The 25,542-nt window shown below is 49.8% G+C and overlaps 9 protein-coding genes across 9 annotated transcripts; 4 read left to right on the forward strand and 5 right to left on the reverse strand.

The window, feature by feature from the left end:
- Positions 1–155: 155 nt before the first annotated feature.
- NECHADRAFT_52901 (uncharacterized protein) lies at positions 156–1,751 on the reverse strand (the record flags this gene model as incomplete). The annotated part of the gene is made up of 2 exons (XM_003041906.1): positions 156–485; positions 576–1,751. The coding sequence occupies 2 exons, from the start codon at positions 1,749–1,751 to the stop codon at positions 156–158; spliced, it is 1,506 nt and encodes a 501-aa protein (XP_003041952.1).
- Positions 1,752–2,669: 918 nt separating this feature from the next.
- On the forward strand, positions 2,670–6,014 carry NECHADRAFT_97500 (uncharacterized protein; the record flags this gene model as incomplete). Its single annotated transcript, XM_003041851.1, has 23 exons — positions 2,670–2,714; positions 2,821–2,968; positions 3,018–3,050; positions 3,100–3,142; positions 3,236–3,284; positions 3,327–3,378; positions 3,437–3,520; positions 3,582–3,695; positions 3,866–3,894; positions 3,961–4,159; positions 4,213–4,245; positions 4,295–4,452; positions 4,518–4,610; positions 4,706–4,736; positions 4,794–4,801; positions 4,841–4,873; positions 4,923–4,937; positions 5,184–5,284; positions 5,426–5,558; positions 5,591–5,627; positions 5,696–5,741; positions 5,798–5,926; positions 5,978–6,014. 23 exons carry the CDS (start codon positions 2,670–2,672, stop codon positions 6,012–6,014), a joined length of 1,650 nt encoding a protein of 549 aa, XP_003041897.1.
- Positions 6,015–7,993: 1,979 nt separating this feature from the next.
- On the forward strand, positions 7,994–8,610 carry NECHADRAFT_102073 (uncharacterized protein). Its single transcript, XM_003041852.1, has 2 exons — positions 7,994–8,253; positions 8,314–8,610. The coding sequence occupies exons 1-2, from the start codon at positions 8,051–8,053 to the stop codon at positions 8,453–8,455; spliced, it is 345 nt and encodes a 114-aa protein (XP_003041898.1). The 5' UTR covers positions 7,994–8,050; the 3' UTR covers positions 8,456–8,610.
- Positions 8,611–10,939: 2,329 nt separating this feature from the next.
- On the reverse strand, positions 10,940–12,546 carry NECHADRAFT_64565 (uncharacterized protein; the record flags this gene model as incomplete). Its single annotated transcript, XM_003041907.1, has 1 exon — positions 10,940–12,546. The coding sequence occupies one exon, from the start codon at positions 12,544–12,546 to the stop codon at positions 10,993–10,995; it is 1,554 nt and encodes a 517-aa protein (XP_003041953.1). The 3' UTR covers positions 10,940–10,992.
- Positions 12,547–14,486: 1,940 nt separating this feature from the next.
- NECHADRAFT_97501 (uncharacterized protein) lies at positions 14,487–16,058 on the forward strand (the record flags this gene model as incomplete). The annotated part of the gene is made up of 6 exons (XM_003041853.1): positions 14,487–14,523; positions 14,582–14,688; positions 14,746–15,466; positions 15,528–15,558; positions 15,626–15,815; positions 15,864–16,058. 6 exons carry the CDS (start codon positions 14,487–14,489, stop codon positions 16,056–16,058), a joined length of 1,281 nt encoding a protein of 426 aa, XP_003041899.1.
- Positions 16,059–16,774: 716 nt separating this feature from the next.
- NECHADRAFT_106500 (uncharacterized protein) lies at positions 16,775–17,308 on the forward strand (the record flags this gene model as incomplete). Its single annotated transcript, XM_003041854.1, has 2 exons — positions 16,775–16,829; positions 16,887–17,308. 2 exons carry the CDS (start codon positions 16,775–16,777, stop codon positions 17,306–17,308), a joined length of 477 nt encoding a protein of 158 aa, XP_003041900.1.
- Positions 17,309–19,045: 1,737 nt separating this feature from the next.
- NECHADRAFT_87106 (uncharacterized protein) lies at positions 19,046–20,461 on the reverse strand (the record flags this gene model as incomplete). Its single annotated transcript, XM_003041908.1, has 2 exons — positions 19,046–20,295; positions 20,335–20,461. 2 exons carry the CDS (start codon positions 20,459–20,461, stop codon positions 19,046–19,048), a joined length of 1,377 nt encoding a protein of 458 aa, XP_003041954.1.
- A 1,394-nt stretch (positions 20,462–21,855) lies between these two features.
- On the reverse strand, positions 21,856–24,070 carry NECHADRAFT_52921 (uncharacterized protein; the record flags this gene model as incomplete). The annotated part of the gene is made up of 5 exons (XM_003041909.1): positions 21,856–22,126; positions 22,190–22,965; positions 23,020–23,574; positions 23,677–23,809; positions 23,868–24,070. 5 exons carry the CDS (start codon positions 24,068–24,070, stop codon positions 21,856–21,858), a joined length of 1,938 nt encoding a protein of 645 aa, XP_003041955.1.
- A 357-nt stretch (positions 24,071–24,427) lies between these two features.
- On the reverse strand, positions 24,428–25,512 carry NECHADRAFT_52960 (uncharacterized protein; the record flags this gene model as incomplete). Its single annotated transcript, XM_003041910.1, has 2 exons — positions 24,428–25,294; positions 25,345–25,512. The coding sequence occupies 2 exons, from the start codon at positions 25,510–25,512 to the stop codon at positions 24,428–24,430; spliced, it is 1,035 nt and encodes a 344-aa protein (XP_003041956.1).
- Positions 25,513–25,542: the final 30 nt, after the last annotated feature.

Here is a 25,542-nt window from a genome sequence, read left to right on the forward strand (position 1 = left end):
CCAAATATCAGAAAAAGACCAGCCAACCCAACATATTATTGGGCATTCCCCTCTATGCCTCTTGCCCACATCCAATAGGTAGTGAGGTAGCTTCATTTACGATATCTTTCGCCCTTCTCCGTTTGGTCGAACCCCGAAGCACTCCATCACTCCCATCAAGCCCAATCCTCTGGGTTATATGGACCCTGCCTCCCAGCGGCACAATACCTTGCCCATCTCCTACCCTTCTCAGCCTGCACCTCTTCAGCCCGCCTAGTCATTGCGACGACATCAACCGCTTGCCCCCGGCGGATCTTGCCCTCCTTTCTATAAGCATCCACACGGTTGAGAATCTCCTGGCAATCATCCCATATCCTTCTCCGGTTTCGTAATCCCTGCAATCTCTTCCAGTTTCGGCCAATCTCAGTCTGCAGACGGTACCAGTCCGTCTCGATACGGCCCAGCAAAATGACCGAGGTTGTGGGACGGGGGCTACCGGAAATATCCTCGAGTTTCTCAATCTCGTCGTCTATGGCCTCAATAGCGGCGTCGTTGGAGTCGGGATCGCTAGAGTCATGGGCTTCGTCCTCCAAAACCTCAATGGCGTTTCTTAGCTCTGTCAATCTAGCCTGCCGTGAGTTTTCCTTTCTCTCTTCCTCTTCCCGTGTTGTGGTAGCCCAGAAGGAGATGGGCAACGACGACCAGGCTTCGTACAACCACGGGTTGTCGCTCAAAGTCAAGTGATAGAAGAGCGACTGGGGCAGCTGCAAAAATGTCCGAGAAGCGAGCCGGAGGTTGGCGATATCCCTGAAGCCCAACTGCAGTAGAATAAACATTCTAATCTCTCCGGGAAGTCGGGAGAAGAGATCTGTGGGATTTTTCGCCATCGAGACGGCCGTGGGAGTTATTTCACCGTTTGACTGGCCAAGCTCTTTTGGACGCTTCGCGGAAGATAAGAGAGCTTCCAAGCCAGGTATAAAGCATGGATTGGCGACAAGGTACTCGTCCCCTGGAGAATGATCCCAGGACTGCTGTTGGCCATTTTCGACATCGGGATGTCGTGGAAAGGCATGAAAGTCCTCGTAATTTGCTTCATGTGCCCACCACTGCGTAAGACATTCGATATCAACAACGCCGTACCTATGTAGCGAGGCCCTCTTGAAAACTTCGAGACAGGTCGGATGAAAAGGCATGGCGTAGACTTCAGCGTCCTCAATAGTCCAGATGCAGTTGTCAGCATGAGGACTGTCACAGTCATGGCGAGTAGGAAAGACTTGGGGATAGTCCATGTCTCTGCTTGGCATGGAGTCATTCAGACCGCTGAGGAAGAAGTGCCCCGAAGTTTCAAACTCCTCATCATCCGGCTCAGGCTCCCAGTCCTCTGGCTTGCGCACAAGGCATTGAGAGGTTTTGCAACCTCTCATGGCCTTTACTGAGATGTTGTATCCGTTGTAAGCATCGCCTTGATTACACCTTGGCCCTGAAATATGTTCCCAATCTTCCGGCTCGAAGTTGTCTTGATCAATGTCGGCGGGGAAGAATTTGACTGGCTCCAAGAGAGCGGTCTCGGGTTCTTCAGCATCTTGGTTCGCATCGGCATATCTGTCGACCCAAAAGCATCCCGGCTCATCAGGACAAGACTCTGGATGGAAGCGATCTGGAAAGTCGCACTCTTGACCCCAAGCGGCGCTGCGAGGCTCCTTCTCTGTGCGGGCACGGCTGATGTTGAAACTGACACCACATATGTGGCAATGAATTTCGGAGTAGCCCATGGTAGTATAGTGTTACTGAGAAACCGGCTGTCTGAAGTGAAAAGTATTGCAAGAGGAAGAGTTCACGATGGCCCCTTTATGCTGACCGACGGTCAATTTCGGAGGCAGCAGTCTGGGCGCCCCACATCGGCGATTGCTTCTTTTGCTCAGGGAAGTAATTACAGGGGACAATCAACCAGCCAAGAAGCCACCAGAACTGTAGATTACAATGAAAGGTTCACTGAGAGGTTGACTGGATGCTATTGGCGGGGTTACTACAAGAAATAACAAAACGAGCAACATGGTTCTTGGCCGCCCAGAACGAGATAATATCGCAATGCTTGAACAGATCTCTGTCGTACAAGGACCAATGATAGGTGCCCGCAAGAATCACGTCCGTGAAGCTTGGTCCCAGAATCAGATCGGGGTTTGATTCCTTCACGCTACTTGGCATTCTACCTAAGCCAAAAGCACGGACTTGTGATGCCTTCATCACGCTTGAACAAGGGCACAAGAAGCCATTATGGGCACGCGCTGGCGCCGTAACTATCCTAACACGTTGTTACCTGCTGATATCGGTGCTTCCATAGTGAACGTGGGTGTTTAGCAAGTTCGTAGGAAATGCTTGCGTTTTAAACCCCGCTCCCTGGGAACAAAAAGTGCCCTTTGCAAGGTCTTATGTTATCGTTCAAGATCAATGCGAGCAAAGGGGTAGGTCACGTGTGTTTGTGAGAGAAGGGGTTTAACAGTCACGTGATCAATCCAGGCGACCCACCGAGTCAAGATTTTTAGAGATAAGATAAGATAAGGCAAGATAGAGGGGCAATTTGGAGGGGCACGAGAAACAGGCGGGAGTCAACACCATCAAAAGTTTCTCCAGCAACAACCACGCACTTGTCAATCAAGCCTTCATCTTTGCTTCTACACAAATCAGACAAGATGGCCACCGGAATCGATGCCGAGGCACCTCACAACAACTTCGACGTGTGTGAATTTCCTCTCCTGAGCCTCCTCGCTCTGCTCTGGCATGGCGAACCCCCCGCAATCCAGGCTGCACGGCTTCACTAGGTACTGACATGTTTCGTCACAGACCATCTTGGTGTTGGATTTTGGCAGCCAGACCAGCCATCTGATTCTCCGACGCCTGCGAGCCCTCAGTGTTTATGCTGAGATGCTCCCCTGCACCACCAAGCTTGCCGATCTCACCTGGAAGCCCAAGGGTATCGTCTTGTCTGGAGGTAAGAATCCCTTCGGCCCTCCTCCATTTGTCTCTAACAAGCGCAATAGGTCCCTCCTCCGTTTATGACGAAGGCTCGCCTCGTGAGATCTTCCTCCCTCACACATCAGGTGCAAGTATGCTGATTCAAAGAAGACGTTGACCCCGCCGTCTTTGAGCTTGGTGTTCCGATCCTGTGAGTCACCTCGGTGTTGAGAAACACACATTCACTGACGCGAATTTATAGTGGTATTTGGTATGACTCCCCTTGAGCCTTATTATAGTCTAGTACTAATTACTCGAGTTTAGCTATGGCTGCCAGGCAAGCTTTTCATTGTGTCTCGTCTCGCAAATCCGCAACTAACCCCAAACTTGTGTAGGAAATTGCTTGGCAGACTGACTCTGCGAACGTTGCTCGTGGAACTGCTCGAGGTTTGTATTTGTTCACTGAACCTGCGTGCTTACGATTTCTAACAACTCGGCTGGACAGAGTACGGTCACGCTGACGTCACGATCCACAAGGTTGACAACCATGTCGACCGTCTCTTCGCTGGTCTGGGTGAGACTATGCATGGTGAGTTCCCTTCCTTCTTTATGAAACGTCCAGGTCTTTGAAGGATTCTAACACTAGATAGCCTACATGAGCCACTTCGACAAGCTCGTCCGCCTGCCCGAGGGATTCGTTGTTGTGGCCAAGACTGCCAACTCCGAGTTTGCCGGGATCGCTCACCAGTCAAAGCCTATCTTTGGTGTGTTTTTCCATCACAAAGCCGATTCACGTCACCCATCTCCCCACTCCATCATTCGCTGGCCGCACTGCTACGCTTTTGCCCCCCTTTTATTTTCCCTTCGCGTTACATACAAGCCCCCTTCTAACTTCACCCACCGTGTGATCTTGACTAACTCAAGATCCCAATAGGCGTGCAATTCCACCCAGAACTCGAACACGTATGCATATCAGCTCCTTTACACCTCCTGGCCCGCACCCCTTAACTAACATGATGCGACTAATAGACTCCCCGTGGAAGCGAGCTCTTGCGCAACTTCAGTGTCGACATTTGCGGAGCTCAACCCAACTGGGTCATGAGTGACTTCATCGAGCAGGAGATTGCTCGTATCAGGAAGCTTGTTGGCGACAAGGCCCAGGTTATTGGAGCTGTCTCTGGTGGCGTAGATAGCACAGTGGCCGCCAAGCTTATGAAGGAGGCGATTGGTATGCCATCATGGTTGTATCATGCACATATGGAGAGGCTGACACACGCATAGGTGACCGCTTTCACGCTGTCCTCATCGACAACGGTATGACCAACTCTTGTGCGCGAACCTAACCGACACTAACTTGGTGTAGGCTTGATGCGCCTCAACGAGTGCGAACAGGTGAAGGAGACTCTTCAACAGCATCTCGGAATCAACCTTACAGTAGTCGATGGCGCCGAGCTCTTCCTCGGCCGCCTCAAGGGCATCAGAGAGCCCGAGAAGAAGCGCAAGATTATTGGAGAGACCTTTGTATGTCCCCAATCGCTCCATCTGCCTCGGCTTTGATGTTACTACCAGTGCTAACTGGTTGATAGATCGACCTATTTGAGAAAGAGGCCGTCAGAATCGAGAAGGAAGCAGAGAACACCCCCAACGCTGGAAAGGTCTCTTGGTTCCTCCAGGGAACGGTAAGTCACCCTGTGTCCTGGCCCTTCTTATATGGATGGCTGGATTGACTGACACCTTGGCTCTGACGTAGTTATACCCGGATGTGTATGTGTAGCAAGTGGTTTGTGTACCAGGGAAGACTGACCGTCGACAGCATCGAGTCCCTGAGCTTTAAGGGCCCCTCTGCCACTATCAAGAGTTAGTAACTATCGTAGGTACCGACGCTTGCAATCACTGACCCTTATTATAGCGCATCACAACGTCGGTGGTCTTCCCAAGGCAAGTCCCCCCTCCCACCCTCCGTGTCTGACCTTGAACTAACCGAGACATAGCGAATGATGGACGGCGTTAGTTACACACCCCTTGTTCTGTTCTCTCGCATCATGACTAACTTTGGCGATGACAGCAAGGCCTACGGGTAAGCTAGCAACTTGCCCCAATTCGACTGTTTGAAGTCCGTCCAGTTACAACACCAACTCTCCAATCATTTCTGACCATCTCCATTCCCCTGAGCGCAAAAAGAGACCCACATAGGCTTCTCTTCTTTTCCCCAGCTCTTTGCCGTCCGGGGAGTAAAACTGACAGTGTTTCAGCTCTTGGAGCCTTTGCGCGAGCTCTTCAAGGATGAAGTCAGAGCACTTGGTAGGCGTCTTCAGATTCATGAGGACCTCGTGAATCGACATCCTTTTCCCGGGTAAGTTTTCTCTTCTTTTTCTTCCTTTTTCTCTTCCTTTTTTTACCCCCCACAGGGGTTAGGCGGGCACACCCTGCTGGCAACAGCAGGTCAAGCTGAACCTTTTGACAATGTTCATGGCTAATTCTATTGGATACACAGACCTGGCATCGGAGTTCGTGTCTTGGGAGATATTACCCCCGAACGAGTCGAGATCGCGAGAAAGGCCGACCACATCTTCATCTCCATGATCAAGGAGGCCGGAATCTACAACGAGGCAAGTCCACTGGCACTAGTAGTTTGAACAAGAGCTGACCCTTGAAATAGATGTCCCAAGCCTACGCTGGCTTGGATACCAACAAGGGTATGTTCGCCAGACATGGGATGGTGAAGACACCCATCTCGGCTTGACTAACTGACTGTTTCTCACAGCTGTTGGCGTCATGGGAGACACCCGTGTCTATGGATACATCGTCATGTAAGTTACCGCCCACTGCTCTGTCCTCGAGATCTGAGTTCTGACCTAGTTCATAGCCTCCGAGCTGTCACAACTAGTGACTTCATGAGCGCCGAACCCTACGAGTTCTCCTTCAAATTGCTCAAGGCCATGGCTCGCAGAATCGTCAACGAGGTGGATGGAGTCTCTCGAGTCACATATGACCTGTAAGTCACTTTTCTTGTTCCAGTCTTGAAGTCCTAACTGACGTTTGGCAGTTCTTCGAAGCCCCCCGGAACCATCGAACTGGAGTAGAAACTGCATTGAATGAGAAGCAGAGAATGTCCAGATTGGGACCAGAGCATGGGTTTCTAGGTGCCGTGTTTGTGGGAAGATCGAGCAAGAAAAAGTGAATCGATTCTAAGTAAACAATAGACGACAACTTGCCAATTGTTGTGATGATTTGCTTGAAAGGTCTTGGACCCCCTGCCAGGAATCGTTTATCCAGCCACTAAGTTCGTTACGGAGCCTTTGAGCAGTTTGTTAACTGTACAGATCTGCCTGATCAGGCAACCAATTCTTCCCGAGCAAAGGCACAACGCCTTTAGCCCAGTCAACAAAAACGTAGACAATCGGCACACCCACTTAGTTGCTTAGCACATTTGCGGTCTGTGTTGGCGTGGACACTAATGCCACCCTTTCTCAACGCCATCAGGACCAACTCAGCCGGAATCGAGAGTAAAAGCATGTGGTTCCATTTAAAAGAGCCACGGTCTGCCTGACTTGCCTGGGCTGCCAGGTTTCCTACAAGCCCTTTCTCCCTTGAACTATACCCTGTTCTATGCCTGCGCTTAGGAGCATTGCTCGGATGGTAAACACATCCACTACGGTCTTTTCGCTCCTGAAAACTTGCCGCACTAAATCAGTAGCACGAGGCGAGTTTATTCAGGCCTCCGACGCTGCATGCCCCCCTCTACACAGCCCACCTGAGGCTTGCATGATTCTGTGGAGAGCTGACACTTGGCGTCAACGTGGAGCATCCGAGAAGCCGAGAGAACTGCCAACAACCCAATAGATTGTAGAGATAATATTTGAGAGCTTGGCAAGTGGTACATAAATTGGTGGTTGGTGCAGAGATAAGCGCCCAACTTTCAAGTAGAGATACAAACCAGGTTGGGCACGCGAGGAGGGCGACCGAAGTTTGGTGATTCGTAGATGCTACGAAGGAAACTGGGGCTCTGAGTGCCGTGGATTATCCCTTACATTTAGTTACGCCATGTTTCTAAATACCAGCACTTGGCGAAAATGAACACACAATGTGGCGTGGCAAAGAGTGCCTGTTTATTTAGCTAGAGCGTTTGCCTCGTCATGAAGGCGGCCTATTCCAAGCCTTTCAATGGCCAAGGGATATGACCATATTAATATATGCCATAAGCCATGTTGGTCTTTACTGAGTCGATATGAAGGAAGAGGCTCTCCTGTCTAGTCACCCAGGCAACCATATGCTCAACAGTCAATTCAACGCTGGTCGATCGAGAGACACGACCAAAAGAAAATAAGCAACAGAGATCACTAGACTGTTTCACTTGATCTGCAGGGCGCTCACCAACGCGATGACGGCCAATCTAGCAAATCACGATACACGAGGCGCACCTCTCGTGTAAGACACCCAAGAACACTCCGCCTCTTGGCGTGCGGAGAAGCTAGCACAGCCCGTACGGTCCGTCCCGCCATAGTATATTCAGCTTGATGATCCTCGCATGGATAGCTAGCTCAGGGTCGCCAGTTTTCTTGCTTGTGGTGGGCTGTAGGTTGCAGCTTGGGGAGGCTGAGTGGCCACCTGGCCCAGTTTGAGTTGAGGTGCTTTCGTTTCAGTCAAAACCACGATAGATATGGAAAGTACATCTGCTGCTAAGAAATGGCATGTCAGCTGGGCCATCCGATATGCCCACTAAATTGTAATGAAACCGTCATGTCTCGTTTCCTCACTTGTTGGATCTGAATAGCCGCCGAGTCCATTCTGTATGTCTTACCAAGTCCATTTCATCCCCTGATAGGCAGGAAAGAGGTGATGATATGTGCCACGTTGTCCATGAGAGGAGGTCACGCCAAGATATGCCATTACGAGATGTCCAGCCGCAAAGGACTTGGCACTGCAAAGACATTGGAGGCCTGCGAGGGGCAAGTTGAAGGCGATACGAGACCATATCGCCAGACACTGCCTGTTTCAGACAGTAGCAAAGCTTTATTTAAAGTAGCCATCCCTCCGCTTCTCCAATTACTACCTTCCACACCTCCAACACCAGTCCCTCAACTCCAACTTACCTCTTACACACCAACCCCAATACAACATGTCCGGTACCCTCAAGAATGGCGAGTGGCTCAAGGTCGGCGAGAGCCTTTGGAGTCCAGATGGCTCCGTCGAACTGAAAATGCAAGAGGATGGTAAGCTGGCCATCTACTGGGAAGGGGAGTGCCGGTTTCAGACCACCGACGAGCAACGTGACGACATTGATGGAATTCAAATTCAGGAAGATGGAAACTTTGTTATTTAGTAAGTTTTATACCTTTGAATAGTTTTTTCTGTCTATGATAAGCTAACCGCGTCTTCTAGTGACAACGACGGCAATGCTGTCTGGGCCTCTGACACTGCTGAGCCCACGGGAGACAGCAGCGTCGAGGTTGTTGTCCAAGATGATGGCAATGTAGTCCTGTACAAGAAGACCGCCATCTGGTGCAGTGAGACTCACAAATAAGGGTGGCGCTGTTGAAGAACCAGGGTCGTGGTGGTGACATGGCATCTCTTGGGGGACACATGATGCTTCACGTGGCTTCGCCCGTCACACACTTCTGTCGGACATATGCCTTGTTACTGACTGTTTGGTTATGATTGAATGATAAAACTTGTTCTAAACGCTCGTTTCTTGCTAATGTGTGATGGATATTTGTTCAGCCACTCGGCAGTTCATCTGTGTCTGGTTATGCAGCGATCGTCAAAAGTGTCTAGCAACGATGACAGCCCAAGGAAAAAAAACAATACCTTGATGATTAAGTAGAATTGTCTCATTAATCGTTAGTTGAGACTAGTAGTTCCATTCCATCCCTGCAACTGCCAGGTTCATTCACGATATGCGGTTTCTATCAAGTCCCCAACCTCTACAAAGCTGTGACAGGTGTGCACGATCTTGACATATGCTTCGCGTTCCCTATAACCCTAATATAATCACCCCGGTGCAAATCAAATGCCAACCAAATGGTGTTCAATGACATGCTGAGGCGTAACGGACACGATGCTCTCAGTGGTTTTAGCTAGACCCGGGATATCGATTCACTCAAACCATTTAGCAGCCTGCACGAAAAGCTGGAAATAGCTCACGTAGCCCAGGTTGTTACTAGTGCTGCACGATGAGGGCTCGTTGCAAAAGTTTATATGTCGTCTAGTTAACTGATCGAGACTCACGAGGCTCGGTCTAATCCCCGACAGCAAGACATCGTCCATCTACAGTCAATGCCATATCATCTGATTTAAAGGGAACGTCTTCTTTATTGAGTGACAGTATCAATGGGAAATGTGCTATTTCCCTCATGCTGATGTTGATGCCGCCAAGGAAGCGAGTCAGTAGAACAAATGCAGCAGCAACCTTGGCCACCATTGAAGTCACGACACCGACATTATGGCGAGATAGAGCATACTACAATAGAGGCATATAAACTTTCCTGATGTAAGTCTCCTTGAAAAGTAGCAAGTGAGGCTTGCGGATGTTCCCATCTAGGGATATTTCCACCCGCGATGCATGGCTTCAGATCTATTCTGGATCAAGGTTGACCCGATGTGACTGTGGGATACGGTTCGCTATTGACAGAAACGCCGACCCTAGCAGTCATGCTTATCCGTTCCCTTGAGCTGGAGCCAAGGCCTGTCAGGAGTAACGGTGTGGCGAGCTCGTAACGGAGCAGGGCAGGGATCCTTCAGCCCGCACGTTTTGACATGGATTCGTCGGTGGAAGCACTCGATGCAACGCATCAATCACCCTGGGGTACTGGTAATTGATCATGTTACTCAACCTGATGAAACGTTGACAGCTGTGCCGCCAGCCGTGATGTGACCTGTGATTAAACTGTCACGAGCGCAAATGATGCCCTCTTTAGAAAACGCGCGCACAATCAAGCTTAGTTTAGGGCTTGTCGGTCAAGATCTGGCCGTAACCAACACGCATCCGCAAACGGGATCCAGGGCGGGATCCATCAGGGGCCCATAGACCATCTCATCTCCGTAGCGCAGAGTCAAAACAAAAATGGAAATATCTGATGTGACCTCTTGAGAAAGAGATGAATGACGCCCGCTCGTTCGATCTCGTCTGGCGACGGATCCTTGTAATAACGTGCTTCATTGATAGCCCTTCATAATGACGACCAAATATGGAGCCTGATGACACCGAGAATGATTCGATAGGCTTATCCGTAGCCAAGATTCTCGGCTGTAAAAAATTTGTCTTCCCACTTGGTGCTGATGATTTCAAGCCACGCTCGTATAGCCAGACAGTGGACTGATGGACCCCTGTCGATTCTTGGCCCACGCGAGACCAATAGAGGATGGACTGCGACATTGGGTTTGAAGGGAATGCTGAAGCGAGACATGGGGATTTCTCGTGTACGGAGAAGAGTCCCATGACATCTGCAGCCTTAAGGAGGACGTTTACAGGGAATGGAAGTGGTCGTTTAAGGTTGCTGCGCCAGCATTGGACATGGATGAAGTGGTAGTGGTTCTTAGTGAAAGGTCTAGAAGTGATGATTCATTCATCGCGATCCATCGGAGATTCCACTCCGTGCTAGACGATATCTTGACCCGCTAATGAGCTCTCCACCGACAAAAGGCCTGTCCGAGATTGCATCAGGACGATCTGAGGAGATTCTACAGAGGCTTCTAGCGTAGCAATCGTGCGTGACCAGGCGAGGTGCCAGTGCAGGCTAGACGAGCGCAGCGTTTAACCCTTGCTGAAGGAAGCCTTGATGTTTGCCAATTTACGAAGCCAAGACTTGAGCTAAAGCATGCTTATTTCTTGGCCCTGCGATATCACATCGGTAAGAGCTTTCCATATCAAACACGACCCGACCCATTCACACACCGTCAGCGGTAAATCGGCAGGGCCCGGGAATTGCCTTGTCGATCTGTGCTCCACATGCTGCCGCCTTACCCTTCAAGGGACATGGTTCGCTGGTTCGTATCACCAAGACGCTGGTTTGCATTTGAACAATCATGTTGAAACAGAAACAAAGAGTGCAGCTTTTGCAGCTACTCTTCCAGATTAAGTCTATGCTGTCTGTACCCTTCCGATGCGCCCTGACATAAATAATGATCCGTAATGAGGTCCCTCGCCTTGATGTCTATCCATCCCGCCGCAGAATCCTTGATGCCAAAGCTCAGCCAAATCTCGTCATCCAAAAATCCGTGGTTCCCCGGGAATTCGTCCGTCTTGTTCGCAAAATACACCATGCTCCCTGTCCAGATATACTGCCCATCCACTTCTCCGTGGTACGAGAGCTTTCTGCTCACGCTCACCATGTTGTATGGTGGCGCAGCAGAGTACGCGGCAATCCGTCGATCGTACCATAGATAGCCTGCTTCCCATGTGTCGCGTCGACGTTGAACCATGCCCAGCATAACCGTATTTTGCTCATCCGGTTCGCAATCGCCTCTATTACAAAGCGTGAGGCTGAGCATGGGACTTGACTGATGGACGTTCTTGTCCGAGAGCATAACGTCATGCATACACGTCATCTTCTTATCGCTGTGCCATGTGTCTTCAGGCTTGACACCAATTGGATACGGCGCCTCGACCGCCGAGACTTGGTCCTTTTCGGCCACAACCTCTTCGACCGGCTCGTCGTCTTCCGTCCAGCGGAATAACTGGCCTGGTTCCACCATGAAGAGGAGTTCTTCTTCGTTGCTAAAGGGGGATTGGGCAGGCGCCCAGTTCTTCTCTCGTTGGTATCGGGGATGGGATTCGTGTCCTGATGGAGGCTGGCGACGAAGCCCGACTGGTGTCTTGAATTGAATTGGGGGCATCTTCTTGGCGTATTCTTCTCCCAAGACACGCTCAAGTTCTGGAAGTGCTGCCCGTACGTCGACGATGAATTGCCCTTGGCAGAGCACCTCATCGTTGACTTGATAAGTAAAGATGAGAAGAGGTTCGCCCTTTCTTGTCCAGAACAGCTTCATATCTTCTGGACCAATATACTTGTCCATGTCGGGCTGATGCTGGCAATGGTGTTCTGGCCCAGTAAAGTCTTGTATAAGGAGCTTGGCCCATCTGTTGCTCGACTGTAATACCGGGCGTCCAAGGTTGGTGTATGTAAGGTTGGCAAAGGTGGCAACTTGACGAGCGAGTCTGTACTTGGTACCATTGATAACCTTGTCGACGTGTAGTGTTCGCGCAATGACGAGAAAATCGTGAGCACTGTTGCTTCCACGGGGAAGCTCGAGGAGTGTCGGGTTCATAATCTGGTAGCCCGTCTTCTTGACATCGATCTTGTTGTAGAAGCCCATGCTATTCCGCAGACTCGTCAGTACTCGATAGTCGTTTTCGTAGCCGGGCCGTTTGCGATAAGCACTCAATTCCTCCTCCTGATCCTCGTCCTTATCATTGTCATCGTCATGCCCCACGCCATGCCCAGCATCCGTGGATTGCGACTCATTCTCGTAGAAGAAGGGATGCTCTGGGGCCGTAGCGATGGACAGGCCATCATTATTAAACGTGACCCGGAATACAGTAAAGAGAATAAAGATGCACGTAGTAATCGCAGCCGCCGCGATTACTATGCGCGTCCGGCCATTGTAGGACCGCATAGTGTCACAACAAAGCCGTGATGGTCGAAAGAGTAAACAGCCATGGATATGACGAAGTGCCACGAGCACCAAGGCCCGAATACCCTTTATATTCTCAGCAGGGACCCTTGTTCAAGCTTTTGCCAAGTTTGTTGGTCCTTGCATCATGCCACCATCCGATCTAGCCGGGGCCGTGGGGCCTCGTATAGCAGCAAGCGTATGGAGCCAGGTTGATGGTGTTCGGCTTATGGGCCCGAGATTCTGGGGCGTTTTGGAAACGGGGGCGTAGAGTCTGAGACGGAGGTTAAACGGTGACGTCCAGGTTTGACTTGGGTGTGGTTACTTGATAGGTTGTTGGTGGGCGGTAAATGTCTATGGTATTGGTTATATCGTACTGGGGCTGGTTCAGGAGCATGCCCTTGACAGGAGAACACCCAGTCACAGAAGGCGATGCCAGCCACATACAGAGCGTGATTGGGGGCCTGAGATGCTTCTTGCTCCTCTGCTTCCAAGCAACAAGTTCAAGCACCCAGTCAACGACGGCTGACAGGACGCGTAAGGTTGCACACAAACAGTGACACTCCACTTGCCGCCTTTTCCATGAATGCCGACCCCCCCAACTTTTTAGCGCGCGGCCACTGACTCTGACACTATCAACCAGTTGCCGCCTCGATGAAGTGGCTTCTCGAAACAGCCTGATTTTGGATGTGACACGCAAGAGCTAAGCTGATCTGGGACCTAGCTTGACAGTGATCGTCAATCAAGCCAAGCCAACCGTCATTGCCGGCAGTTGACCTGCAAAAGACGCTTCGGTTATCTCGGAACCATTTGAAACACCAAATTTCTCCCCTAGGCCATAGCCGCCTACAAGGAGCAACGACTGTCCCTGAATGCAGGCATTCTAATTCGTTTCCACCTATGGCATTCAAACTCTGTGGCCCTAGTTTCCAGATAAAGGGGCTGCATCTGCCCATCTGCGATGAGGATCAACGCAGTCCCATGCATTGTCCTCATGAAATATGGATGTTGAGCGATTACATTACGCGTCTGATGGCTCAGGCTCCTCCTTCATTTCTACTGCTATGATCCATTCTCACAATGAGGAGCCGACGTGCCGACCTCGTCCAACTTTGGTGGTTCGTTGCGGGGAAATATTTCCACGGCTATCGCGCATCTCACACGACCACTTGTTCCTGGGACATGTATCGCTTGACCGAGTGCCATATTAGGGCGGCAATGGCATCCGGATCCACGAAGTGAATTCCAAATCACCAGGGCCTATCTCGGCCTCTCAAAAGCGGTGCTGTTTCGCCGAGGACCACTGACTGGCAGTGACTGTTAGTGAGACATCCTTCTGATTGGAGCCCCTTCATTTCCTGTAATTGAGCTTTATCCTTGCACCACCAATAGCCTGGTCTCCGTGGTCGACAGAGATATCAAGGCCAAGAATCTCATTCTCGTTTCCAATAAGTGTAGGCTTCTGTGTTGATCGAGGCGAAAATGCTGAAAAACGTCACCTAATGGCATCTCCCATCAATGTCTTTGCTTAATATCGTTCTGCGTGTCTGGAATAGACAAGGAGTGTGCATATTCGTTGGAGAAGCCTTACGCAGGGGGTATCAACCGACAGACATTGTGCGCTTGCCGACCAAGAATATTCATCTGCCGAGACCTACAATTCCGCACATCGCCTTTGAAAAACAAACAGTCTTGAATTTCCACAGTGACCAGGGGAATTCCATCTGAATGTCTCACCCTTTACCTCCCTTAGATATAAGCATAATGAATCACTGCCAACACCAATAACATCTAGTGAATGGCTGATCATCACCATCTTGGGTGCGAGGAATGGTAGTTCTGTGTCGTACAAGAATGTTTCACACTCGGCACGGCATGTGTTGAGTCACGGTCATCACCCCTCCCTGAATGTTGAGCGTGTCAAGGGGGTTGGTTGGCAGGCCATGATCAGAAGTTGTACAGTGAAGCAATTCAACTTTAGTTCTACATACGCGATAACGAGCAATGGGGTCCAAACAAGAACACCCTGCGGCACTAGACATCATCGTGGTTGGTGCTGGCATCAGTGGGCTGGCCACCGCAATCTCGTGCTCATTGTCAGGCCATCGCGTCACAGTATTCGAGGCTGCAAAAGAGCTTGGCGAGGTGAGATTCGAGAAACCCTCTCCGAGCTAAATCCTCCCATTATTGAACGCTGTTTAGGTCGGTGCAGGCCTGCAGATCACACCGAATGCCTCCTGGATACTCAAAGAATGGGGCGTCCCAGACAGTCTTTGGAAGCTGGCTGCAGAGCCTACGTGTCTTGCCGTACACCGTTACTCTGATGGCAAAATCCTTGCGATGGAGAAAGACTTTGGTAAAAAGATAAGATCTAAATACCGAGCTCCCTTCGTCGCCTTACACCGGGCCGATCTCCACAAGGCCTTGTACGAGCGGTCACACCAGCTGGGGGTAGAAGTCCAGCTCGGGCAAAAGGTCGTGCAGATCGATTTTGACCAAACCATGATTGTTACAGAGTCTGGTTTGACAGCTAAAGCCGACCTCGTAGTGGCTGCCGACGGTCTCTGGTCGCAGTGTCGACAGTGCTTCCTGGGTGTTGAAGAACCACCCCTGCCAACCGGCGATCTGGCGTACAGAATACTCTTGCACCTGGATGATATCGATGATACCCAACTAAGAGAATGGGTTAGTAAGCCTGCGGTTCATTTCTGGATCGGACCAGAAGCGCACGCTGTGGGCTATTCTCTTCGGGCAGGTAACATGTATAATATTGTCCTCTTGGTTCCTGATGACCTGCCTGAGGGAGTCAAACGGCAAACTGCCTCCGTGGACGAAATGAGAGCCTTGTTTAAAGGGTGGGACCCTATTCTTGGAAGGTTCCTGGACATGGTAAAGAAGGTAGACAAGTGGAAGCTAATGCACCGTATGGTCCCTTTCATCATACATCATTGATCACTGTGATACTTATTCTAACGGATTTTTAGGAACCGAGCTCCAAAACTGGGTCAACTATGAGTCGAATCTCGTCTTTGTGCAAGTATCAGGCTACATTAGACCACTTTGAAATGCTAACTCCTTGAAGGGGGGATTCGTGCCACCCAATGCTGCCCTATCTTGCACAAGGGGCCAATTCCGCTATTGAAGATGGCGCAGTTCTTGGGCGCCTCCTCGGCAAGATCAAAAGCAAAGACCAACTTCCGAGCGCTCTGAAGATGTACGAAAGACTTCGGAAAAGCCGAGGGGAGGCCATCGTGAAGGAAGCTTTCAAACAGGTAGGTGCCGTTTATTCCCAGAGCCATTTTGCGTCTAACCAATCGCAGCGCGACGCATTCCACATGAAAGATGGCCCTGGACAGCAAGCTCGCGATGAACTGTTTCTTTCACAGCTGGGGAAAGAGATCCAGGCACCATTTCCGAGCCGCTGGACTTGTCCCAACGTCCAACGTTGGTTGTATGGATACAACATCAACAAGGAGCTGCAAGAAGCAACAAGGAGGGGGTTTTCTAAGCTTTAGCACCTTGCACTCTCATTCTGCGACGCAGTCCAGCCAGGGGCGACTAAGGGGAAGGTATAAGACAACCAGTCAAAACCTTGGTTTGGTCATGCTTAACATTAAGTCTATCAGGTAGCATGGAATATGACTTGGTCTTTTTTTGTCATGAAAGTTCTGATTGGACAGTTTTCAAGATTTCGGGGCATCGCGTTACGGACTTGAAACAGTGCTACCTCGTGTTCGCCTGAACATCACCTTAGGCTTGGCTGACACTGGGCGAGTATCAGAATATCGAGCTAGCCAGCTGAATGATACACGGGGCCATGTCAAGGCGCTCGCCTCCATATTTTAGGGCTTTCTAAAACGCCTTGCTCTAGGAAGATGGAACTGTCTATGCCCAAGTCTCAGAATTGTCTCTTTTCTCATTCTCAAACGGGGATAGTGACTCAGGTTTTGGCACTCCCAAACCCGTTTCACACCTCATACAGTTAACTGAGCGCGTAGTTGAGACCTTGGCCTGTCTCAATATACTGATATTATGCCTGGTATTGCGCGGTTTGATATATAAGCTCTGTCATCTGCTTTCTCCAGGTCAGCCATCAGCTTACTGGCCATCTTTTCTTTAAGTGCAGGTCACATCCTTTTTTAATATCCACTGTAATTCGCATAAGCCCTGGTGGTTCAGTCATCCTACCCAATCTCTACAAAATCCGCCATCTCATTCCAACCCAGTCAAAATGAAGTGGTCTGCTGTCTTCACTCTCGTCATCGTCACCCACGGCTCACTTGCGCGTAAGTCGCTAGAAAGCATGCGTCAGACTAATTACCCTGAACTGACTCTGGCCTTAGTTCCCCAAACACGGTTTCGCGCGGCGAATCCCAATAACGCAGACAATACCAACAACAACGACAACGTTGCCTCGTTCGAAGGCCAAGCATGCACCGATGGCACATTCAATGGATTCTGCGATGATACCGGCCGATGCGGTTTAAACATCCCACCCAACGAATTTTCCAGACAGTTTGTCGCAGACCAATGCGGCTTTGACAACTCTGAAGCGGAGGAGGCGTTTAGAGATTTCTTTGGTGGGAACAACGGCAACGATGATAACAACAACGATGGAGGGAATGGAAACCCGGCTGACTTTGAGGGCCAGGCTTGTACTGATGGCACATTTGACGGTGTCTGTGATGATACCGGGCGATGTGGGTTGGAGATTCCACCGAATGAGTTGTCGAGGCAGTTTGTCGCTGGCCAGTGCGGCTCTTGAGACTCGCCTTCAAGTAGGATAACTGAATAAAGATCCAGATCGAGCAGTCTGTGCAGTAGAATTGTGTGGTGCGTGAGCCTAATGACCTCGTCATCTAACGGCTAGGTACGTGGACGTACGTGATGTTACGGGCAGATCACCACTCAACGTAGAAAGCCTGACTGCCATAGCTGAACAACAGAGGCTAGTTAGGCCTTTTGTGCGCCCAACAGGACCAACGTGCAGCGGCGTTTAGGTTGCGGTGTTTTATGGTATTGGGGTTTAATACTGTCATGTGTTAAAGACTGTGTTTTTTGCTGTTATGGCTGATGACTCCTTGCCATCATTACAGATAATAATAATGACAACAAGAAAATCGCGAAGAGAGCATCTTTGTTTCCTCCCCTAAGATCGAGCAGGAAAAAAAAAAAGGGAACAGTCAAAAAGAGTGGACAACAGTGGAATCAAACCACCTGCATTGGACGAACAGGGAATCGAACCCTGGACCACTCCCAGAGGCGAGTTCTTCGAGGAGAAATTGCTAAGGGAGTATTATACCACTAAACCATTCGCCCGGAACGAGTTGTGATTGGTTGAAAGTCAGGTCTGCAAAGCCGAAACACAAGGCCTTAATGGAAAGACATGGCGTGGACCCAGCCCTCAGCCCTTGATCCCTGCAGGCCTCTACCCTGAATATTCGAGAGCATTCATTGAAAAGGGACAACCCAATTTGTTGAGTGATTGATTGTGCATATATGAGTAACCACAAGTACTACTTTTCACACATAGATATTCGTTTCATCGCGACTGTAAATCTACCTAATAAACAAGCCCCAAGTCTTATCCTCACTTTTCATCTAAAACGTCATCTGAACGCCGCCCTTCTAGTCCTTTTTGTTGTTGACGCTGCTGTTGCTGATTGTAAATCTCATCATGTCAACCAGAGGAATAATTGACCAGCGAGGAATATTCTTCTTTGACTGGCCATCCGTTACGATACTCCACATGCATAGCAGGAGAAACCTGCGGCTGCAACTGACTTTTCACCTCCTCTTTGCACCCCTGGCAAAGAGCCATCTAACTTTTCTACCTAAGTCTCCAAGTCAATACACTCCTCGAAAATCTTCTCAAGCTTCTCCTGGGTCTTCTGCAAGGCCTCCTGTGCATCCTGGAATTCCAGGTCCGCGGCTTGCTTGACCAATGTGGCGATGTCCCATTGACGGTATACCTTGGCAAGAGAACCCTCGCAGTCTGAGGCCCTGATAGAAACCACTGATGGTGTCATCATGTTGTGAAGTTAATTCGGTTGGGGGTTTTACGGTTTTACGGTTTTACTGTAAGGCTGAGGGCATCACATGCACGTTTGTGCCGCAGTAGAAGTGATAGGCTCGGCTAAAATTCTTATAACTTGATTGTACTACTTATTGTGTACTGCTTTAAGCACAATAAACCGCGGTTCGCTGGGTGAATGCGCACTCCATAGTTTTCCCTTGTACCCCACCAAAGCTTAAAGATCTGCGGTCCAGGTAATAGAAGACACAAAGGAGTTCCTGAACCTGGCTTGCTGAGTGCATATTTATAGGCGGAGTGAGCCATGAGAAAAACCAACCGTCTTCGACTGGAGTTCGGAGAACCTCAACTTCGGGTGTTTCTAATCAACATCCACAGACTGACTCTACTTCATTATTTGTGGCCCATTACAGAATCATGGTTCCTTGTCGGGTGTTGAACCCGCGACGACGTGATGGGTCTTCAATTTCAACACCTTTGCCACACCAAATCATTGCCCTCAAGAACACTCTCCTCGCAAATCTCCCTGTGATTGGGAAGCCGATAGCGGATTACAAAAGTCTTGCGGACTCCTCTCTGACTATCATCCTCGTCCCCTCCAATGACGGTTTGATTCGAAATGTTGACCCTGGGTATCTCGACACTAGCTTTTAGCAAGTCGAGGTACTGGCGTTGAGTAAGAATCTCATTTTCACCACATTCAAGATGAAGGATGTCGTGCTCGAAGTGGAGAACCGATAATTCTCTTGCCCAGCGACCCTTGATTATGCCGTTCTGGGAGTACAAGACAGCGCAAGACTTGGGCATACCTTGCCAACTGTCAATCAAGTTTTCGTTGTCTGCTACGAGACTTTCCCCTTGGTTGATGGTGGCCTGCACTCTAGCTTGAACAGCTGGATCTGTGACAAGAGTGCCTCCATAAACAATGACAGGCTGTTTCTCTTGTCTATTGTCCTGATGGAGTCGATATATGGTAGAGGCAAGACAAAAAGTGAGAAGATCAGCGTTCTCGATCTTGTCCATCTCTATCAGGGACTTGGTGAGTTCATAATTGGCCAGATCTTGTAGTAGCCAGGGAAAGCGTTTCTGTTGCACCGCCTCGGCAAGCTTGAGAACAGTGAAGCTGTTGTCGCTTGGCAGTACAAGCGAAAATATTGCCTCCTTTGCACCCTGAGTATGTGTGACAGACTCTTGATTGAAGGAGAGCGAAGTCCCGGGCCAGAAGCCATGCTCGAAAGCCACAGCAGCGGATATCTTGTCGAGGTCCTCAATCAAGACAATCACAGCAGCTTGGCCATCTCCGACGAATCCGTTGAGTGTGTAGTCGTGTAGGGCCTTTTCCTTGCCTCCTGAAGCATTTGTCACTGTGAACAAGTGGTTCAGTTGACCCAGCGACGCCATCAAACTGGTTACATGGTCCGGTGTCAAGGGTTCCTCGGTAGCCCAGAGCTTCGAGTGTCGGAGGACAACGACGTGGGAGATTTTGAGAATGACTAGCTCAGCATGATCGCGCGTGTACTCATTGACCTGCTCAACAAGTTCATCGATAGAAGCACCACTGCCGCCCTGCCAGCCAACTCCAAATTTTTGACCCTCTGGTGTGTAATGACCGCAGTACCAACCACTTTGGGTGCCGCTGAAGGGTCTGTGGAAAGAACCTGGCAGGAAAGCATATGTTGCTCGGATATCCAGATGCCTGACGCCGAGATGGAGTTGGTCTAGAATAGATTTTGTCTGTGTTAGGACGACGTTCTTACCACCTCCAACTGTGCCGAATCTGAGGTGATATGTGCCAGCATCGTGGGCGGATGGGAGGCAAATTTTTGAGAGGATGCGATCTCCGATGAGATGACGATGATTTTGCATCCAACCAGGAGAAGACATGGTGGCAGGGTGGTGGAGTGGTGTGAGGTTATGCTAGGCTGGAAGGACGAGTTTTTCACAAGGGACAGGTGACGCTAATAGTGAGAAAAGCCAGCGCGTCGGAGACTAATTATTTCTATCGTCTTGAGGAATGGAGAAGTTAGGACGGGATCAAGTCTAAAAACACATAGAATAGTGGCCTGAGATGCCTGCCCCTATTCCTCGTTGTCAGCTGATCTCGGTTGCTCAGTGACCACCGAGGCTTCTCTTATCTGATAATTACGTGATTCGGCCTCACGCTTAGTTGATGACAACAACGACTGATGTGTTACAGCTACGTGATATGGGCATCCCAGAGTTGAAACAAATCATGCTGTTCCCTTACCCCGCCTCTTCTTGTACCTAAACAGTCGTACACCTCTAATGAAGGCATTGTTATGGGGCTACTGGGAGAATCTTGACGCTCTCTTGAAGCGCGGTGCGAGTAAGTCCTTGCAATGAGTTGATGAGCATCGTAGAAAGTATTCTTTCTGTAGAAAAGATGGCTCCACGAGAAACATGGATCGCAAATGCATTACGCTCCTTGGTGAAGACAGAAAGAAAGCTGTTATTCCATGCCTGGACGAATCCACATTCCATTAAATTGCTGGGTTCAACATTTCAATCTCTCACAACTCAATATGGCATCCTAAGGAGTCAAAGGACAACCGCTCGATTGATTAGTAGCGATGGGCTACCAAAAAATGTAGCAATGAGCGGCTGGTCACACGGAAAAAGCAACACCCTCAATGTTGCAGGGTTTAACGGGACGCAGAAGGCACTGAAAATCTGTGAACACCTTGGATTTGTGTTGGAGCCTGGTCGGTTCAGCGGCGGGATACCAGAGCAGTTTAATGCCTGCCACGCCGAGAAGTAGTTGGTGTCTACTTTATCCACTAGCACTTAATCTTGTGGAGCGATATTTAGAAGCCAGGGGACCTAGTAGATGATATTCTCCTTTCGAGACTGACTTTGGAGGATTTGCTGAGTACTGAGGAGTGTGGGCGACGGCAAGAGGAGCAAACGCAGAGAGACAAAATAATGGCGTTTGCCACGAAACTACAGGCAAGACGACCAATATGGCCTAAGGTCGCGCTGAAGGGTTGTCTGATCTTGGTCAGCCGCGAGCCCTGCAATGACTGCCAGAACTTTATTGAAAGGGTGAATGAGGCGCCGCGCCTGAGGATCAAACTGCTACACTTGATGGATACGAATTGACCTGTTTTATTGGTGACAGATAGACTAGTCCTTTATGTCAGTATTCATCTCATGAGCATGTATCATCTCCCAAGTCCTTTATGAATCTCTAGTCAATTATACAAGATGCTGCTTACACTTCAACCTCACATGTTTTCATAGCATATTTCCTATCATTCTTATTCTCTATCCCTTGATTCCCTATTCTCTTCCTTTCTTGCGTTCCATATGGCAAGATTACCAAGTCGCACAAGCTCCGCCACGAAGTTGTTCATCTCCTGTAGATACTCAATGTCATCCGCGGTAAGACTTTGCACAGAGGTGTTCTGGAACATTGAGATGGCCGATGCCAAGATACCCAGATCTACCTGCCCGCGAGGATCAATGGGGTGGATTAGGATGTTCATGAACAATGACATGGCCGCAACAGGAGGATAGAAAGCGACACGCCTGTAGTCGGTGTCAGTGTGTCCGGGTCTTGCACGGGAGGGAACGATCAATAGGTAGTCGTACCAGAACGCCTCTTCTTCTAGGAGGTTTATATGGCCCTTGAGCAATGTCAATGTGGAACGGCTGGCTTCCAAAGACAGATCACTGCTGGAGTGGAAGACACTATGAAGATCATCAGGAAGATTTGGAGCTTGAGCATAAGCAGCACCACATCGCCTGACAGCCGTATGAATGGCCGTTACCAAATAGTGGTATTCAAGCTGTAAATGCAAGCATATGATACGTTGCAATGAATCCATTTCTGAATCGAGTAACGGGCCTCCAGATGTGATAGATAGCTTGGGCCGATATTTGACTGGAATGGACGATCGCCAACTTTCAAGGTCAATATCGAGATGGCGAATGTGAAGGAGAATCTGAGTATCATCGATAGTGAATGATTTGGGCGAGTAAAGCAGGCGACATGTCTTCTCCTTGACGTGACTTAAACCAAGGTCTACTGGGAAGTAGGGCGCGAGTCGCCCAAAGGTGCTAGTGCCTTGGCCTGAGGGAGGTTGACAACCATATCGGCTGGCGTATCCTTCAGGGATAGCCAAGTCGCAGTAGTCTTCAGTGAGTAAAGGAGGCTGCCCGGATCGAAGTGATATATCCTTGTCGAAGACATACGACATCCAAAAGAGTGTTCTGATATGTCGGATCTTTCGGTCAGACGCTACGCTGGAGGAATCGCATGTCTCCCGTTGTTTCAAATGCCCACCGAGGCTGCAGACCATGTGGCAAGCAGTTGAGTGGAGTGTAGAAGCGTCCTTCCACTCTCCGATGGATATTTTACAAATTTGCTGTTGAACGATAAGCCATCTTCCACAGGCTTGGTCGACTATGGGAATGCTTACCAACATGAGAGTTGCCTGAAGACCCTCAATGCATGCCTCCCGAGAGACAAGGACCAAAAGAGACCTCGCTTGGTCCACGGGCGGGTCACCTTGAAGGTATTTTGAGGCATCCCTAGGCCTCACTGTCCGCGTTATCATGCAAAGGGCCGCCAGGATGCAGGCCTTGGCTGACACTTGAGAGCGTGTGAAGGATGAGTCGATACGATCTTGATAAGCCATCTCCAGCGTCTCTTGAACCAGGGCTCGATCAAGAACGGGGTAGAAAAGGCTAAATGATGATCTAAAGAAGGCATCGAGGCAGCTCTCAGAATGTTGCCGGCTGGGCAGCTTGTGAAGCTCGTCGTATGAGAGATTGGTTAATGGGAGAGCAGGAAAGTTGCATCCTGAACCAAACATATGAAACCGTTCAAAGTGAGCGTCTTGTCCAGTTTTCAATCGAATCCAATCCCGGCCCCTCTCGGATAGAATGGGTATGCCCTTGTGATACCAGTTCTGTCCAAGGTATCGTGCAACATCCCCAATGTCCCTGGTCTGGGGCTTGGAAGTTGTAGATGTCTCCCAAGGAGAAGGAACAGAAGATGAGAGGGTTTGGGGGCTAGTTTGCCCACCGGGACTGGATGGTGTTATTCCTTGGGCTGAGGTATCTTGTGTTGCCACAGGCGTCATCGATGGCATGGAACGTGGAGAGGTCTGATCCGACAACTGCCCTTGATATTGGATTTGAGATAGAGCATTCTCGAGGTGTACAACACGTCGAAGAAGTTCTTGTACATCACTGACTATGGCTTGTCTGAATGTCATGGCAAACGTAAGTAACCAGTGAGGCCATCGCAAGTCAAATAGCTTACACATTGTTGGACTTTTTCTGTGTCTCTCTATCAAAAGTACAAGAAAGCCCATGGTGACTGCACCATTCACAAGGCTCATCAACGTTTTCTATCACGCATTGGATCTTGTAGTCAGTGTTAGCAAATCTTGGATTGCGTCTTTGCGGGGGTTCCGAGTGAACCTTTCTCTTGTAACAAACATCGCAGGCTCGTTTGGGACGCATTACGAACAGAAGCAGGAGGTACTGAATAGGTTCATACACTAACTTTGATAGTTAGAAAAGCTCGAGGCGTGCCAATTGCTACAGTGCTACGTAAGTTGTGAAAAAGGTCCATCGGAACATCGGACTCCGTGGTGGTTTTAACATGCGGCGCTCTAGCGGAGCACAACAACTTGGTCTAGCCAAACCAGGCCAAGTGCAAGGCCTCGGAGGCCCGGAGTCCGCTTACATAAGGACAATCCAGGATAAAAGTAGTTGTGGCTTTTGACGGAAGAAGCCGGGCTGTTCTCTTTTTCTTTGAACCATGCATGGAAACAACAATTACTTGACAATTTTGACAAAACAAGGCTCGATTCCCAGTTACTCCGAAAAATGCAGCGACCAAACATCCCCAAGTCTCTGATTGTCCTCACCAAGGCCTCCATGAACGACAATGATCTCCTTTCCAGCCCCATTCTTGGCCACGTCAGCATCAAACCATCCCCTCGGAGCGGGACCTTCAGTTCTTGAATCAAGCTTATGCCAGAGATTCTGCTCAATCTCATAGGCCCAACCATCAGAGAACATGTTGCCCGCACCAGCGTGCCCAAGGGGGCTAGGATTTCCTTCCCCAAACACCGTGACCAAGTAGGGCTTGCCCTGGACTGCAATGGGCAACAGAGTCGAGACACTTCGTGGTTCTGGGCCTCTGATGCCATCTGCTTTGTAGTAAATGGTTTTCCAAGTAGAGGTCTCAATGTTGAACACGTCGAGGGAGCCACCTTGTTCCTTCTTGCCATCAAAGCCATTCAGGCGGTAGAGCTTCCCCTCAGAGAATGTGATTGAAGATCCACCTCGCGCTGGACCGGGGGCTTGAGACAGCTCTGTCCAGGTGCTGTCGATGATGTCGAAAGCCCATAGGTCACGTAGTCTTCCCTCTTGAGGGCAACCTGAGTGGACATAGATCTTTCTGACACCATCAGAGGTGATGCAATGGTAGCTCCTCCCAGCTGGGAATGGAGCAGAAGCATCCGAGGGCTGCACCAGTGTCCACTGAGATTTTGATACCTCGTAGCGCCAGAGACCACCATTTTCCTCGATGGGCTTCATCTCCAAGCCCCCACGTCCTGAGAAAAGGTAGATGTCCCCATTGATGACTGTGCTGGGACTACCAACTCGAGGTGGGGGACTATCCTGCTTGGGAGGGAGTGTATGGACACCGTATTCTTTTACAGATTCAAAGATTAGCTCATGAATTGTACATATTCGGTGTTTCGCCTACCTAACTCTCCCCCGACCTTGACAACGTCGATTTTGTTGTCCACGGGCTGCCGAGGCACAAGCTCCCCACCAAAGATGTACATCTTCTCCCCAACCACTGAAACGGCCTGAGATGATCGGTAGAGTCGCACACTGGAAGCTATGCGGATCCAGGTGACCGAAGGGAGCTTGGAGAGACTCGCCATGGTCAGAGATATTGGTCTATTCGGGAAAAC

This window comes from Fusarium vanettenii (genome assembly GCF_000151355.1).
Source record: "Fusarium vanettenii 77-13-4 chromosome 12 genomic scaffold NECHAsca_40_chr12_1_0, whole genome shotgun sequence".
In the NCBI taxonomy this organism is placed as follows: Eukaryota; Fungi; Ascomycota; class Sordariomycetes; order Hypocreales; family Nectriaceae; genus Fusarium; species Fusarium vanettenii.